Raw genomic sequence first — 16,065 nt, 5'->3', positions numbered from 1 at the left:
TTAACGAGCTGGCTTTCGAGTTGAACCTTTATTTGGTCAAGTTCGGCTCGTTAATTTAAATGAGCCAATCCCGGATCTCGAACGAGGTATACTGAATTGAACGGAGCCGAGCTCGAGCTGCTCGCGAACCGGTTCGATTCGAAACCACCCCTAGTTGACTCATAGAACTTTCAATTTATGTATTTAACCATACATTGCCGTAGGCTCTATATGTGGAGAGAAATTCAAATCTCTAAACATTGTGCATAAAACATGTCCCTTATAGTTTTGATGACGCAAGCAATTAGTTTTTCTTTGTATTCTACATATCATATATGTACATGAAACTTCAAGGTAATATGAAAAAAATCAAAGTGTCCCTTCTTGAATTTGAGTCCATGGCTCAGTAAAGGGTGGACTCGCTGATCAAAAGACTATGGGTCAAATTACAATTTTTTTCTACTCCGATGTCATAACTCATTTGGTGCCAAATATGCGAAATAACTATCTCAGTCTTCTAATTAACTAGCAATCTCAGCAGTCTGATTATGATTGGATAACTAAAATAGTCATTTTGTATGTTTTGCACCTACCCCAATTATTCGTGATCATGTTTAAACCAAACAGACAATACTTTCTAAAGATCCAAAAAGCATGTCAGCCCACTAGTCCACGTTTGGGTTCAAAAGGGCGTGGCCAGTTTGATGGGCCATTTCTGGCTGCGTCCTGGATGGGTATGCCAGTCGCGACGGCTAAACCCACGAAGAGACAGCAAGCCTGTGAGTGATGGTAGCATTCCTCTTCCGGCATTTTTACTGGTAGGCAAACAGCAAGAGAGGAAGGGAAGGTAGGAGAAGGACAACGCTAGAACGGCATGAGCGCAATAGCATCATCAGCGTCTTACCTCGCAAGGAGGGCCGCTCAGAAGGAGCGAGTCAGGATTCTTTATCGGAGAGCCCTCAGGGACACTCTCAACTGGGCGGTCCATCGGCATCTCTTTTACGAGGATGTATGTATTCACATGTCCTCGTCCCATCATATCCCTTTTCATGTATTAGTCGTTTTTTGAAAAAAAAAATTCTACAAATTTTCCGTATTTTTAGTGATAAATCGGTGTTTTATGAATTTTAATTGATTGGGCGGAAGGGGAAGGAATCCAATACACGAGGGTCAGCGACTTCCCGTATTCGATGCGGTTGATCCCGTTTTTCAGTGAGTATTGACATCATCAAGTGAAGTCGACGTTGTTCTAGGGTGGATTACCACGCCATTATACTATGATACAGTCAGTTCTGAAGATGTGCGGAAATCTGGGTAGAGAAAGAAACAATGGAGGAAGTTGGTTGTAGACGTTGAGGATACTTGATGTTGTCTAATAAGAACTAGCATACTTTCAAAATACAAATTTTTGTATCCTACATTTACGTTTTTAGGGCATTTGATGGGCCCGGTACCGTTAATGCCCCAAAAATGCATGTGATTGCGGTCAATCTTATTCTCTGTTGACATATGGCTGTGTTCTGTTTTGGGTACATCTGTTGCCCATCAAACAAGGGTCGACAAACATATTTCTTGAACTTCGTTTTTCAAATGGGTTGCTCACGGCTTCAACTTGATTCTGATGGCCACTGAATATATGTCAGGAGGGTGATCTTGGTATGTAGTGAAAGCTGCTTTCACATCATATCTATAACTGGGTATGAAAAATAAAATTGTAGGATTTTATGCCCTTAAGAAGAGGGAAAAAAGAACAAGAAAATTAGTATATAGGTTCAATGATGCAATTTATGCACTAATTTCAGTGAACCCTGAAAATCTTCCTTGGAGGAGTTTTGTTCTCTGCAAGCTGAAATCCTTATCTAGAACTTGGTGGCTGGAGGAAGACTCAAACAAAAGACTTCCCTTTCTGGAGGTATACCTATCGGCTTTTCCCAAATTTCAACGAGAATATCTGGTTTTATGCTGAAAAGGGGATGGATATTTAGTTCTGGAATGATTGGTGTGTGCTAGATAAATCTCTAAACTGTCTTTGTCCGAGGCTTCTTGGTAGGAATCAGAACATCCTGATTGCAGAGATCTATGTAAACTGACATCTGCATTTCTGAGGAAACCTAAATGATGATGAAGCTTTAGATGTCTGTAATCTGATGCAAACAGTTGACTCCCTCTACCTCATACATTCTTACCTGATGAGTTAATATGGTGTCCATCAGGTGATGGGAGGTACTCTGTGGCTTCTTGTTATGAAAAACTTATGACTACAAATCGAGGCTCTTTTTCTCTTGGCCTCATAGCTTGGAAATTATCTGGCTGTGCTCAACTTGAGAAGGGGTGGATCAAATATATCGAGCACCTGTCTCCTCTATGGTCATGAAGATGAGAGTGAAAAGCACCCTAATCATTCAGTGCCCTTTCTCTTGGAGAGTCTGGAATTACTTGTTTCAGCATTTTGGCCTCTCTTTGTGCCCCTGGACAACTTCAGGGATCTCGTCTTCATATGTCTGGGGACTGCTTTACCTAAATTGGGTAAAGTGTGTTAAAAGTTTGTCTTATTCACATTCTTTAGGAATATGGCTTGAGAAACCACAGAAGTTTTAATCACAAATCAGCTTCTTGGGTGAATATCTCAGAAAGAATCATGAAGCACATCATTACTTGGCTTAGCATGCTGACCTTTTCGAGGAGCTACTAGAGATTGCCTGCTTATCTCTCAAAGCCTATGAGATCTAAGACTAGTGATGGGAACCCCCCAAAAGAGGGAGTCATTAAGGTTTATTTTGATGACTCCAGTCTTGGAAACCCTGGTTCTTCTGGTTTTGGTGGTATTTTCAGAAATTCAACTGGTGCTGTTTTAGCATTCCGCTCCAGGCCTTTTGGAATTTTAGACTCCACCTCAGCTGAGATTCAAGCATTAAGGCATGGTTTGAAGATTTTCAGGGACATGTGCTGGTCATATCCATGTTGAAGGTGACTCTGATGATGTAATGGGCTGGTGCACCTAGAAGAGTGACCCTCCCTGGCGTCATTGGCATTGTTTTAAGGGTATCATGTTCCTAGAGCCACCAATGGACCAGTTGATTCTTATGTTAAAGATGGGGTGACCCTCGAATCCCTCATTATAAGGGTTCCTTGGTTGTATTCCTTGCACTTTTACGCTAGTACATTTTAAGATTTTCCCAGGATGAATATATGTTGAATCAGATTTATTTATCTTTTGTTTATTTACTTATTTATTTATTTTTGGTTCGTTGTGGTAGTAGTGGTGATTGGATGTTCAACTGGCTACATTTACTGCTGAATAATAACTAAAATAAAATACTGATAATCACATTTGCTATGTCATATGTAAAAAATACTTAAACATATGGTGTACTAACTTGGTAACCCATGTGACCACCCACCCCAAAAGGGTGGAAGGCTCTTCTTATTGCAATTCAATGAAAGCATATAGAGATCTTGCAACAACGGTCAACTAGGAAGATACAATTTTAGGGCTGGCCAGCCTCCAGAATTATCCAACCACTTGAATGTTTCTTTTTTTATTATCTAAATCTCCCTTTCTTCTTATGCCTGAACTGAAGCAAAAATCACATTCTGCCATTGCATGGGACGTATGAATTTCCTAGCTCTGCCACACCACTTAAGTAGTTAGTCCAGTTTATTTAGCATCAATCGTTCTTGATGAGGTTTTTGTCAAAGTTGTCTCTAAAGCATATTGTTCTACCACCGCGAGGGACAACATAGCTTTGTTGCAGGCTGAAGTTGTGTGCAACTTCCCATCTGCAGTGTTGGCAGAACCTGTTGTCTTGGATAGGGAACTGCTAGGCCCTTGCAAGGCTTTGTGGTCCAAGTATCCTGGTTTTTCATTCCCTATATTCTCTCTCTCCCTCCTTCAGGCAAATACTTTTATGCATACCTCTTCAGTTTGATCCACACCAGACTTTATTCTCTTAAGATGATACATGCTAGCTAAAAATCAACCTGATGCTACATCACAGGCACACTTGGAACTTTTTGAAACCATGACTTTGTTCTCTTTCTCTCTTTCCCTACTCTTCCAAAACCAAGACTATGTTGCTCTCTCTCTCTCTCTCTCTCTCTCTCTCTATATATATATATATATATATATCTTTTTACTTTTTATTTTCAATAATTTTGGCAATTTTCCGAAAAATAATTTTTTGACAATTCCATTTTGGCTGTCAAATTGATTTATTTTCTGCTTGTTGGTTCAGTTGAGTGATAAATCTCAAAACTGATAGTGCTGAGACCTAGATAGATTGTCCCCAACCCTTTAGCATTGATATTACATGTTATTTTTGGTTGTTGTGTTATTATTCTCATGTCAGCTTTTCTTGGGCTTTTGCATCTATTTTATTCTAACTCAGTTTTGTTAATGATATACTTGCTAGAGATTTTGAGCCATTGAGAACATTCTGTGCAAGGAACTCGGTTTTGAGTTTCTCGTTTAGTTGCTCCCATATGGCTTGAGAATCAGCTGATTTTTCCGTTGACTTATTTAGGGGTGTAAACGGATTGGATCCAGTCTGGATCCTGGAATTCTGGGTCCAATTCAATTTCTGATATCCAGATATCCAAAATCCGGATATATGTGAAAATATTTGAAATCGGATCATACTTTAGGATAGTATCCGGATTCAAATACCTGTAATAAAAAAATCAAAAAATATATAAAAACTTGAAGACAAATAGTTAAAGTGTGTGTGTGTGTGTGGGGGGGTTTTAGTTGGGAAATGAGGTTTGCCCTGTTCCGGATCTGAATTTTTTTATTTCGGATCCAGATATCCTGATCTGAAAGATCCCAAATTTTGGATATTATCCGATATATCTGATTCGAATCCGGATAAGATTCGGATAAAATCTGGACTCATTTACAGCCCTAGACTCATTGGTTGATTTCCATTTACGTTGTTCTAGCTTAGCTCTATGTTTTTTGAGCTTTAATGAAGGCTATTATTTTTTAGAAAAAATAGGTTACTCCTGAGTTCTCATTGATGTTTGTTGTCATTTCCAGGCATCAAGACTGAGAGAGAGGTTTGATGCAAACAAACATGTGGTATGTTCACAAATGCTTGTAGGGGTTACTATTGAGAAATGGTATCATACTTGAGTATAAATTTTTTGACACTAGATGATTTGTTTTTTTTTGTGCTAGAAGGATGTTGAACTTTCCTACTGAAGTGAGTGCACTCATGTGTATCTAATTTTATTGAACTGAGTTGTTCTCATCATTTCTTGTTTGCTTGTTGTTGTAGATTTGAAGATATCAAGGAACCTTTGCACTAAATTTAACCTTATTTAGTGGCAATAACAAGGAAATTAAAAATGCAAATTCTTTGTTTTTGAGGTTTTACTCAATGGCTCATTTTGATTGCTCTAGATAATGGTCGAGGCAGCTAGTTCTTCACTGGTTGTAAGAACTTTGAAGTATGTTTGAAATTTTGATGTCAACTACTTTCTAGCATCTATTAGCATAAAAAAAGGAGAAGTTTGAATTTGAAATTTATTTCATGCTCGTTTCAAAAAAATAAATTCCATGATGGTCATCAATGTTGCTCTTACAGCATTTTTTTTGCCAGTTCAAGATAATGATGATTAACATGGTAACAGAAATGTGCAAAAGCTTAAAAAACACTAGGGTGCAGAATAACACCAGGAGTTCTGACTGCTGTAACCATTCACAAATCATTCAAGTTTAGTGTTTATTAGAAAGATTTTGGTTTCTGTTTTCTATTTCTATATGTCTTGATACATATGGTGGTTTGTGACTGCTTTTTGTTTACTGATGTACACATAATGATGAGTGGGTTTCTCTATTTAATACTCCTACCAATAAACATGAAAGGAACAATTAAAACTGCTATATATGGTCACTTATTTCATATTTGGTATCTCTCCTTTTGTTACTTCTCAGGAAGATTTCACCACTATTGACAGACTGATTGAAGATGGTGAAGCAGCTTACAATAAGTGGCAGCACCCTGATCCTTACATTGGTTAGTCCATTATAATATTTTGTATCTTTTGTTTTTCTTATCAATTATAGTGCCTTTTTTCAAGGTTATAGTGTTTTTTTTTTAGAAAAAATTTCATATTACTTTTTATATTCCTTCAAACACGGAAAGATTTTGTGCTTCCCTCAGTTTTGTTTAACTTGTACTGCTTGACGTTTATGAAGTATTATCGTTATCGTTGTAGTTGTTGTTATGCGTATTTTTTTATTATGGTATGTAAAATTTAGCAGTTCTTTTTGCATTTAACATGACTATTTGAAAAGAATGAAAGAAAAGAAAAGAGATAAAGAAGATGCATTCTTTATCTATCCTAATATGTACATTAGGCTTTTTTTTGGGTGGAAATAATACTGCTAGGTCCTTGATTGGGGTATACATCTTGACAGCATTAACAAAAGGTAAAAAAGTATTGGTTTGATCTTCCACAAAATGACTATCTTCATTGATTAAAGTATTCAACTGCATTAACAAAAGAAAAAACGGTATTAGTTTGATCTTCCACAAAATAACTATCTTGCGTGCTCACCTATATACATGTGGTTATCTGCCTTGGAAATGAAATAGAGCCTATTATATGTTTAGAAGGGTTCCATTTGTGAGAGATTAGCCAAAGTGTTTGAGGAGCGGTGAAATGCTGTTACTTATTATGCAGCAGATTGGCTGAGGAGGTAGACATTTTTAGATCTGATTATGTTATTACTCCCTTCATGCTATTTAGCTGCTACTCTTGTTTATTTGCTCAAAATTATACTGTCCAGAGATTTTCCTTTTCCCAAATTGTAAGCTTTTAATTTTTAGTGAAAATTTTGCTGCTTGTTTATTCTGAAAATTGGATTTTCTTGCAAAACCTTCTCAGTTTTTGGGAATCTCACAAATGCTTCCTTTGGGGTTTGGGTGGTTATAGATTTCAGTTTTTGGGAATCTCGCAAATGCTCCCTTGGGGGTTTGGGTGGTTATAGATTTCCTCCATCTTCATGCTTTAATACTGATGTTTGCTTGGGTTTAAAAACCCTAGTTGCAACCAAGCTATTGTTGAGTGACCAATTTTTTATTTTTTTTCAGAGGACCAAATTTCCTGAGTATTTTTTTTGAGAAAAAATGCAGAATACTTATCTCTGACAGCTAGAGACACCGAAAGTTCTTTTGAACATTCTTTTTTCTACACATCTACTTAATTTTCTTCCACACTATTACCTTGTACATCTTTTCCCACATTTTTGTTATATGGGGATGGTCCCACTTCTAGTCGACATGATTGGAGCCCTCCATCAATGATTGATGATTTAAATGAGTGATTTGCACTAATTTGACTAAATTACTTGTCTAGTCTATGACCTAGAAGGAAATTTGTCAAATTATGCTAACTTGGAATAATTGCGCTTCACCTTTGCCATGTATTCCTGATATTATACTAGAAATCTGTTAGGTCCTACAAAGAAAACCTGGAGGAAGGGGGTTGAATAGGTTTATCAAAATTTATGATTCCATCTATCGAGGGTCAACTCTATCTCTTCCTTTTTTCTTTCAGACCAGGGTCAGTTCCTTCTTCGAGGATTTGACTTCTTCAGTTTCCATAGGGCTGGGGTTGACTCCATGTTTACTCCAAAACTTATTGGAAGTTGGTGTCGACTTCATGATCGCTTTTTACTCGCTCTAAGGAGTTGCCTCCATCCAAGTGTGCTCAACTCTTTTGGTAACTTCAATTCAGGGCTTGACTCCATTTTTTCCTTTGGGCCTTATTGTAAGTCAGATTTGACTCTGTTTGTAGTTGTATGTGGCTCCTGGGGTCAACTCCACATTTGAAAATCACTTTCGTACCTTAATTTGAGTTAAATAATTTAACTTCTAATCATCAGAATATAGGTTATTGGAGGAGCCATAATCATCAACTCCCACGATGATCGTGGAATACAATTAGCTTCAAGATGCCTTCATGGTGTAGCAGTAGACTTTTAAGTGAACTAGGAAGTTCCTTTTGTAATCATCATTGTGATAATATTCTGCTATGCCTTGGTAGGCTTCATGGTTCCTTTTCCTTCATTTGGGTCTATCATCTGCCAGATCCAATGTTTGGTCAAGGATTCTCATTGCTTCTCTTGCAATATGACCTATTTCATGGTCAGCCTTCCTGTACTTTCTTGCTAATCCATCAACGCACAATGAGAAAATCCTTCTTAGTGGTGCATTCTTCACTAGATACCTGATGTATTTGAAGTTTTTTATTTATTGCATCTGTTCCATGAATGCATTAATGGTCGAGCAACTTTGGGGCCTTTGACTCATTGGTCATATGGGGGGGTCTCTTGTGTGAAGTCTTGGGTTCAAGTCTCACCAGGTGTAAGTGAGTGGGTGGGTGGGTGGGGATAACACTAGCTAGACTGTATGTCATTCACTTGCAACTCCAGTTTAGGATGAATGATGTAGATCACATCATTTAGTTGTGCAAATTCAAGGTGCTCTTAAAGAAATCCTCTAAGAGGATAATGTTCCTATATCTTTCGTTTATTGTTCCACCAGTTTTAGAAGTTTGACAGTGCTGTTTGAGCTAGAGAGCCTAACAATTTTTGTTAAATGTGTTTGGTTAATATTGCAGTTTGAAAATTTTTATGTAAAAGCAATGTGGGCATGATTAAGAATGTCAGCTTGGTATTGGAACTAGAAAAAAAATTACAAAAATGTTCTAGATATAGTGCCCTGTTAGGCAGACCACTGTCACCTGATTGTGGAGCTGACTCTTTTGAATTGAAAAAGTTGTGTCAAACTCCTGAGTTGGACCTTTCAAGTGTTTAAAAAGCTCAAACATGCTCTGATGTGCAGACTTGCTTTCTAATTCTACTCAAATTTGCGAGTGTGTCATGGTTCATGTGTTCTATTTGCTCTTTATTAACACTCTGAACCGCAATCTGATGTTTGTATTAATTTCAATAAGAAAAACTGACATTTCTTCTTTTTGTACCTTAAATCAAATGAGCAGTTCCATGGGCTCCTGGTGGCTCCAAGTTCACTCGAAATCCACCAGCTCCTGAAGGGGTAAGTTGTTGAGTCTATAAGTAATTTTTTTCACCTATATTTATCTGTTCATTCATCATCTGCCATGATTTGTTGTCTTGCAACCACTGGTGGGATTGTTTAATCTCGTGATTGTGCTTTGTAGAAGTGTCTGAGAGGCCAGATACCAGTTCATTGTAATCATTAGTGTTTGCATTTGTTTGCCTAGTTTACAGAGGAAGGGAATTCCCCAAGGCGAGTTGACCTAGGGAGATTCCATCTTTCTCTCCTTGATCTGCTAAACTGTTAGCTTCACGAGGAACATGCTTATAATCAGTAGTAGCCTATGGTAAAGTTTATTTTGAATTAATGCTTAGGAGACCTGCTGTCCATTATTCAAAAGGATAGTTTTGGTTGATTGAAAATAAGGACTATGAGGCATTATAGAAGAAAAAAGACTGGATCAATCTGGATGTTTGGTGGCCATGCAGATGCTGAATCGAAGGGCAGTTAAATTTGCTACAGCGTACTGAACCAAGGGGCTGTTTTGATACTCTTACCTTGCGTGCATTTAATATTTCTATTCTGCTCTTCTGCGGTTATATTACTTTGCATGACTTCTCTCGTCTTCTTTGTGGTTTCATGCAGATTGAGATTGTGTATGACTATGGTCGAGAATAAAACAACTGGGGTCATGAAACAGCTCTCTCCATTAATAAACTCTAGGGGGTTTTGCGGCGCAAGGCTGTAGTTTCTCTTTTATTCTCTTTTCTTTGTTACTACTGGCATGTCACTGTGAGAATGGACAGTCCCTTACATGATTCAGCGAGAACCCTCTCTGTTTGTGCATTTTTTCTAGAAATGCTAAAACTGATTTTTAGGTAGTATTTGTGGCCCTCTATTTATCGTAAAGGCATTTCTCCTTGGAGATTTATCATGATTAGATGAGTTGACTCGCGATTCAGTCGATTTGACTCATTTTTGGGTGGGCGTGGGTTGGACCAGGAAGTCAGACGTGCGGCTTCCTGATTCAAGAGGTTGACTGGCTTTGACCTGGTGATAAAACGCAGGTTTCCAACTGCTCGAATGACCATTATCCCTTGAAAGTGGGTCATTTCATTTATCAAGTAGAGGTTTTCAAGAGAGCGGAAAATAATTTCCTCAAAAAATCATTGCAGCAGTTACTCCCCTCCCTTCTCTCTCTCTCGTCTTCCATGGTACCACCTTGATTTATCTTGTCTCTTTAACTCATAAGAATCTGCAAAGTTAAAGAAATAAAACTTTAATCGAGTAAACATATAAATTTTGCCCGGTAGGAACCCAAAACAGAGATCATTCCGTATAAGAATCTGATAATAAGATACAGCAGTCGACAGGCATTATCGAAAATCGTCACCTCATACTCCATTACGGGTCCAGTTGCCCCAGGTTACCAGTGACAAAGCTGTACGAAATCCAGTTCCAGGATAGAGCAATCCATCTGCGACGTCAATGAGAATGCCAAGTCGGTTCGAACGTGGTCCTACGCAATTATTCTGCATGCATGAACAATCAAAAAAACAATGACGCAAATACCAAAAGAAACGATGAAGAGTAAGCTAGCGCTAAGAAAAATCATCGTGTATCTTGGCCCTGCAGGGCAAATCAGTCTTGAGCCTATTTGATTATTCGCTATCAGTCAGTGCCAGAAATCCATAAGAACCATCTCCATTGGTTGAGAAGCTTGAAGGGTTTGCTGGAGAAGATATCATTTGCTCGGCACCAATCGTAAAACAGCTAAAAAATCCACATGGGTGGGCTTCTAGATCCCACACGACATTATTTAAATATGCACGAAAACTGCTAATTCTACTTCAAGCCTTCAAGTCGCAGTAGCAACTTTCTTCAATATTCATCACTTCAATTCCTGTAGTCTGCCTTGTTCTTGGTTAGTGCTCTATGGCTACGATGGCTCTTTCGTCTCCAACATTTGCAGGCAAGGCAGTTCCCCTCGGCCAGCAATCCGAATTCCCTCTGAAGCAGGGAAGCGGCAGGATCACCATGAGGAAGACAGGCGGCAGAGCCGCCGTCTCCTCCGGCAGCCCTTGGTACGGCCCCGACCGCGTCAAGTACCTCGGCCCATTCTCCGGCGAGTCACCGTCCTACCTCACCGGAGAGTTCCCAGGTGATTACGGTTGGGACACTGCCGGCCTGTCTGCTGACCCTGAGACTTTCGCCAAGAACCGTGAGTTGGAGGTGATCCACTCCAGATGGGCTATGCTTGGCGCCCTCGGGTGCGTCTTCCCGGAGCTTCTCTCCAGGAACGGAGTGAAGTTCGGCGAGGCCGTGTGGTTCAAAGCCGGGTCGCAAATCTTCAGCGAGGGTGGGCTGGACTACTTGGGAAACCCCAACCTGGTTCATGCACAGAGCATTCTGGCCATCTGGGCGACGCAAGTTATTTTGATGGGAGCCGTCGAGGGTTACCGCATTGCCGGCGGACCACTCGGGGAGGTCACGGACCCGCTCTATCCTGGAGGGAGCTTCGACCCGCTGGGGCTGGCCGATGACCCAGATGCATTTGCAGAGCTGAAAGTGAAAGAACTGAAGAATGGTCGGTTGGCCATGTTCTCCATGTTCGGTTTCTTCGTTCAGGCGATTGTTACAGGGAAGGGACCGTTAGAGAACCTCGCTGACCATCTGACTGACCCCGTGAACAACAATGCTTGGGCCTACGCTACCAACTTCGTCCCCGGCAAGTGAGAGTAAGAGCGTGAGACACTCCGCTGATCACAGGTCTCTTGGAGGAGGGATAACCATCTGTATCATTACGAACACAAGACTATTCCATGGATGTAATGCCGTGCTTTATATATGTTGTAATGCTATAAAATTGAAGAACTAGATTGAGGATTTGTTGAATCAAAACGTGTTTTAGCATTTTCTTTCTTTCTTTGTTGGATGATTTTTAGGCTCTGTTTTTGTTGATTCCTACCGGAAGTAAAATCTCCAATCTTTCCTTAAAATCGTAAGGATTTCATTCAAAATAGCCAGATCTCATGGAGCCAGATGCCCTGCCTGCAGGTTCTGAAGATTTAGAGCCACAAATAAGCATTAAATAAAAGGGGAAAATATATAGTTATAAATTAAAATTCATTTCAAAATTGAAGGAATAATATTCATATTTAGATCTTATTATTAGTTTTTAATCAGTTATTTAGTTTATATTTATATAGAACATTATAGAAGATGCACCCGTATTTTGGGCCCTTCAGTTAATCACGACCCTCCCTCAGTCCAGTGTCCACCGTTCCGTCTGATTTTCGGATCTGAACACCACGACGTGCTCACTATGACACGTTTCAGACTACGTGTTGTTTCACTATAAACGTGGCAGCATGTGAAGCTTTATTCATTTCACGTGGCACTCACCTTGACTGCAGTTGAAAGTCAAAACTGACACGAAGATGTCGGAGGACATGCTCTTCCCTACCACTTCTGTCGTAACCATCAAAGAGATGGAAACAAAACGAATAGCAAAAAATGATCAACATCTTGGCTCTTTCCCTTCTCATCGCCACCCTCTCCGCAGCGTCTGTCTGGTCTCCGCCACCACAACAGAAAGATAATCCCAAGGAAAACCTGATCCTCAAGGAAGGTCACCGTGTTATCGTTGTCGAGTACGAGCGAGAAGGTGTACGAATACCCGATTCAGAGAAATCGGTGCCGGAGTTGTCCCATGAAGGTTCTTCTCTCCCGTCCGAAGTAGGAAAAGAACTTAAAGAGAAACTTAAAGAGACAGTTTCTGTTCTTCCTAATCTCGGTGAGGGTTTATCCACTCCGGAAGCTACTTCATCTCCGCATACTGATCATCACACCCATGGCGCCAAGGACCTTGTTTGCGATATATATGGTAAGTGCACACAGAAAATTTCTTCAGTTTTTGGCAGAGCCAAAGATAAGGTTGCCGATATGACAAGTGCCACGAAAGAAGGAGCGAAAGATGGAGTTGATGGAAAAGAGTCGGTGGAGAAGGCTAAAAGGGTCGGAGAAGATACAGTCAAGAAGGCGAAGAAGGTCGGAAAAGAATCAGTTGAGAAGGCTGAGGGGGTTGCAGAAGAGTTGACTGCAAAAGTGAAGGAGGGCGGAAGAGACGCTTTAGAGAAAGCAAAAGACGTTGGACAAGCCGCTGTAGAGAAAGCAAAAAACGTTGGACAAGCCGCTGTCCACAAGGCGAAATTTAGCGGAGAGAAGTTGGCGGAAAAAGTGGAAGAGGCAGGTAAACGTGCTTTCGAGAAACAGAAGCACGTAGGAGAAGAGGCTGTTGAAAAGCCTAAGCGAGTTGGAGAAAAACTGGCCGAGAATATGGAAGGAGGAGTTAAAAGAGCCGTTGGGAAAACGAAGCAGGCGATGGAGAAAACAAAGAGCAAGGGAGAAGATTTGGCAGAGAAGGTGAAGGAAGCCCGTGAAGGATTAATGGAAAAGACGAAGGAGATGGAAGAAACTGGGTCTCAGGTGGCGGAGGAGGTGAAGAAGAACTTAACAGAGATAGTCCATCGCGCCCGGGACGTGGCATATGATGCATGGATGTACCTCGTGTCTCCAGAGTACGTGAGATCAGTGATGACTTTGGTTCATTTGTTGGCCTTCGCCACTACGTATGGAATATGTATCTGGGTCACCTTCATTTCGAGCCATGTATTGGCAAGAGCTTTGCCGAGGCAGCAGTTCGGTATGGTACAGAGCAGGATCTATCCCGTCTATTTTAGGACTGTGTCTTATGGCACCTGTTTATCGTGGTTGGGCCATTTCTTCGATCGAAAACGTGGGGTCGCTGACGGCTTTCAGGGTTTTAATCTTCTAGCTTCACTTGCATTCGTTCTGGCCAACATGTTCTTCTTGGAGCCGCGGGCGAGCAAGGTGAATCCTTTCGTCGTAAGATATTCCTTTTTGCACGAATTAACAGCTTGGATTTTCCTGTTATCGTCTCTTTGGTGAATATCTTTGCACAGGCAATGTTCGAAAGGTTGAAACTGGAGAAGGAAGAAGGGAGAGGAAGAGACATTGCAGACATGGTGGCGGAGCCCGTCCACACCACCACAACAACTACAACAAATACAGCCTCACCTGCTGAGACTAGAGGGGGGACCACGACAGCATTCAGCGCTCCTTCCACCACTGCAACGACCATCCGGGAGCGAGAAACACATGAAACAGCCAAATCTCGGGTAGTGAAGCTGAACCGAAGGCTGAAGAGCTTCAATACGTACTCCTCCTTCCTCAACGTTCTCACTCTCATGGGTCTTTCTTGGCACCTAGTTTACTTGGCTCAACGCTTGCAGGAGAGTTGCTAATACCATCCTTTGCTCTCCTTTCCGTAACTAAATCTTCTTCGAGCAGCATTAATGTTGCTGTGGTTATACATATAGTTTAACCTTGACATTGTGACTTTGTAGACTGCTTTTAGATGTAGATTTGTATCTTTCCACTTTCAGCGAGTTCCATGTTGTTTTCTGTGCCAAAACCGGAGGTTATGAACTACTTTCAAGTGTGCTTCTCTATCATTCATTGCAAGGATTGAATGTGGTTTCTCATGGACATTGTGAATTCAATCTAGGGAATTTTACCAAAATACCGATTTAAAAAAACTTATTTATGAAAATACCGACGATTCCAACTTATTTGCAAAATTACAGAACTTTGACCGGTCCACTGTACATGTGGACATTCAAAGGCGACACGTAAGCTTTGCCTGCTTACGTGTCAACACCTCATCGATGTAGTAATGTGTTGAACACATGGACTGCCATGTCATTATTTTACACACGTGTCATTTAACACGTTATTATCAATTTTCACCATTGCCCCGTCATCTCTCGCCATGTCAGCTCATTCCACGTAAGCCCTTCGTTTTAATTTTTTCGTTATCTTTCTTCCTCGGTCTTTCTCCTCTCCTCTCATCTCCTCTCGCCCTCGCTCCTGTTGCCCCCTCTCCCTTTAGCTGCTCCTCGCTCCTGTTGCTGCCTCTCCCTTTAGCTGCTCCCCTGCTGCCGCCTCTCGGCCACGACCGCTCCCCTGTTGGAGCCTCTCGACCTCGGCCGTTCCCCTGCTGCCACCGCTAGGCCACGACCACTCCCCTGCTGCTGCCTCTCGGCCTCGGCCACTCCCCTGCTGCTGCCGCTAGGCCTCGCCCTCGACGCCCCCCCTCTCTCGTTCATCTTCTCCGTTCCCTCTGTTCATCCTCTTGCCGCCCCCCTCTCTCGTTCTTCTTCTCCGTTCCCTCTGTTCATCCTCTTGCCGCCCCCCTCTGGCCGCCCCTTCTCTCAGAACTCAAACTCTACTCACCCTCCAAACCCGAATTTGAATTTCAGAAGCCGATTTAGGAGGGTGATTTTTTAGGGTTTTGGTTAATTGAATATAATTATTGTATTTAATTAAAATATTGATTTGAATTTAGGTGTTTAATTACTGTATTATTTTTTTGTGATTTACTATTTAATTTCTAATTTTATGTTAATGAAATTTCTGCCAAATTAAAATTATTGTAAAGTTTTGTAAGATTTTTAATTAAATAATATATTTTTTAATAATTTATTATTTTGTAAATAAGGTGATAAAAGTATACAAATAAATTATATTTTTAAACACTAAAATAAAATTTTTGTATATTTTTTTAATTTATAAATATTTTAAATGGATAATATATGAGTAAGACTTAAGAGTAATTTTTTTTATTTAGAAATATTTTATATGGATAATATATGGGTAAGACTTAAAAGTAAAAAAAAATTATTTATAAATATTTTAAATCCATAGTAAATGGGTAAAAGTTAGATTATTTTTATTTATAAATATTTAAAATTTTTAAATATTATTATTTTGTAGATAAGGTGATAAAAGTTATACAAATAAATTGTATTTTTAAACTATAAAATAACTTTTTTATATATATTTTTAAAATTTTAAATATTTTAAATCTATAATATATGTGTAATACTTAAGAGTAAGATTTTTTCTATTTATAAATATTTAAAATTTTTAAATATTATTATTTTGTAAATAAGGTGATAAAAAGTATACAAATAAA

The 16,065-nt window shown here is 39.8% G+C and overlaps 3 protein-coding genes across 3 annotated transcripts; all 3 read left to right on the top strand.

Annotated features, from left to right (window-relative positions):
* Nucleotides 1–757: 757 nt before the first annotated feature.
* LOC137956313 (NADH dehydrogenase [ubiquinone] 1 beta subcomplex subunit 9) lies at nt 758–9,939 on the top strand. The gene is made up of 5 exons (XM_068803759.1): nt 758–988; nt 5,015–5,056; nt 5,915–5,996; nt 8,989–9,044; nt 9,651–9,939. Exons 1-5 carry the CDS (start codon nt 854–856, stop codon nt 9,681–9,683), a joined length of 348 nt encoding a protein of 115 aa, XP_068659860.1. The 5' UTR covers nt 758–853; the 3' UTR covers nt 9,684–9,939.
* A 980-nt stretch (nt 9,940–10,919) lies between these two features.
* Nucleotides 10,920–11,884, top strand: LOC137956087 (chlorophyll a-b binding protein of LHCII type I, chloroplastic-like). Its single transcript, XM_068803409.1, has one exon. The coding sequence runs from the start codon at nt 10,941–10,943 to the stop codon at nt 11,739–11,741; it is 801 nt and encodes a 266-aa protein (XP_068659510.1). The 5' UTR covers nt 10,920–10,940; the 3' UTR covers nt 11,742–11,884.
* Nucleotides 11,885–12,521: 637 nt separating this feature from the next.
* Nucleotides 12,522–14,332, top strand: LOC137955222 (late embryogenesis abundant protein At3g53040-like). Its single transcript, XM_068802087.1, has 2 exons — nt 12,522–13,898; nt 13,991–14,332. The coding sequence occupies exons 1-2, from the start codon at nt 12,522–12,524 to the stop codon at nt 14,330–14,332; spliced, it is 1,719 nt and encodes a 572-aa protein (XP_068658188.1).
* Nucleotides 14,333–16,065: the final 1,733 nt, after the last annotated feature.

Source organism: Aristolochia californica, unplaced genomic scaffold, assembly GCF_029961685.1.
Source record: "Aristolochia californica isolate CCGP_79_NKW_82.1479 unplaced genomic scaffold, dmAriCali1.0.hap1 SCAF_2, whole genome shotgun sequence".
NCBI lineage: Eukaryota > Viridiplantae > Streptophyta > Magnoliopsida > Piperales > Aristolochiaceae > Aristolochia > Aristolochia californica.
This window is presented reverse-complemented; position numbering and strand designations above follow the sequence as displayed.

Bases quoted from the DNA above. Each gene is read 5' to 3' on its own strand.
- LOC137956087 (XM_068803409.1), top strand. From the start codon at position 10,941: ATGGCTACGATGGCTCTTTCGTCTCCAACATTTGCAGGCAAGGCAGTT.
- LOC137955222 (XM_068802087.1), top strand. From the start codon at position 12,522: ATGATCAACATCTTGGCTCTTTCCCTTCTCATCGCCACCCTCTCCGCA. The intron at 13,899-13,990 runs GTGAATCCTTTC...ATCTTTGCACAG, and splicing joins TGGAGCCGCGGGCGAGCAAG to GCAATGTTCGAAAGGTTGAA.
- LOC137956313 (XM_068803759.1), top strand. From the start codon at position 854: ATGAGCGCAATAGCATCATCAGCGTCTTACCTCGCAAGGAGGGCCGCT. The intron at 5,997-8,988 runs GTTAGTCCATTA...TCAAATGAGCAG, and splicing joins GCACCCTGATCCTTACATTG to TTCCATGGGCTCCTGGTGGC. The intron at 9,045-9,650 runs GTAAGTTGTTGA...GGTTTCATGCAG, and splicing joins ATCCACCAGCTCCTGAAGGG to ATTGAGATTGTGTATGACTA.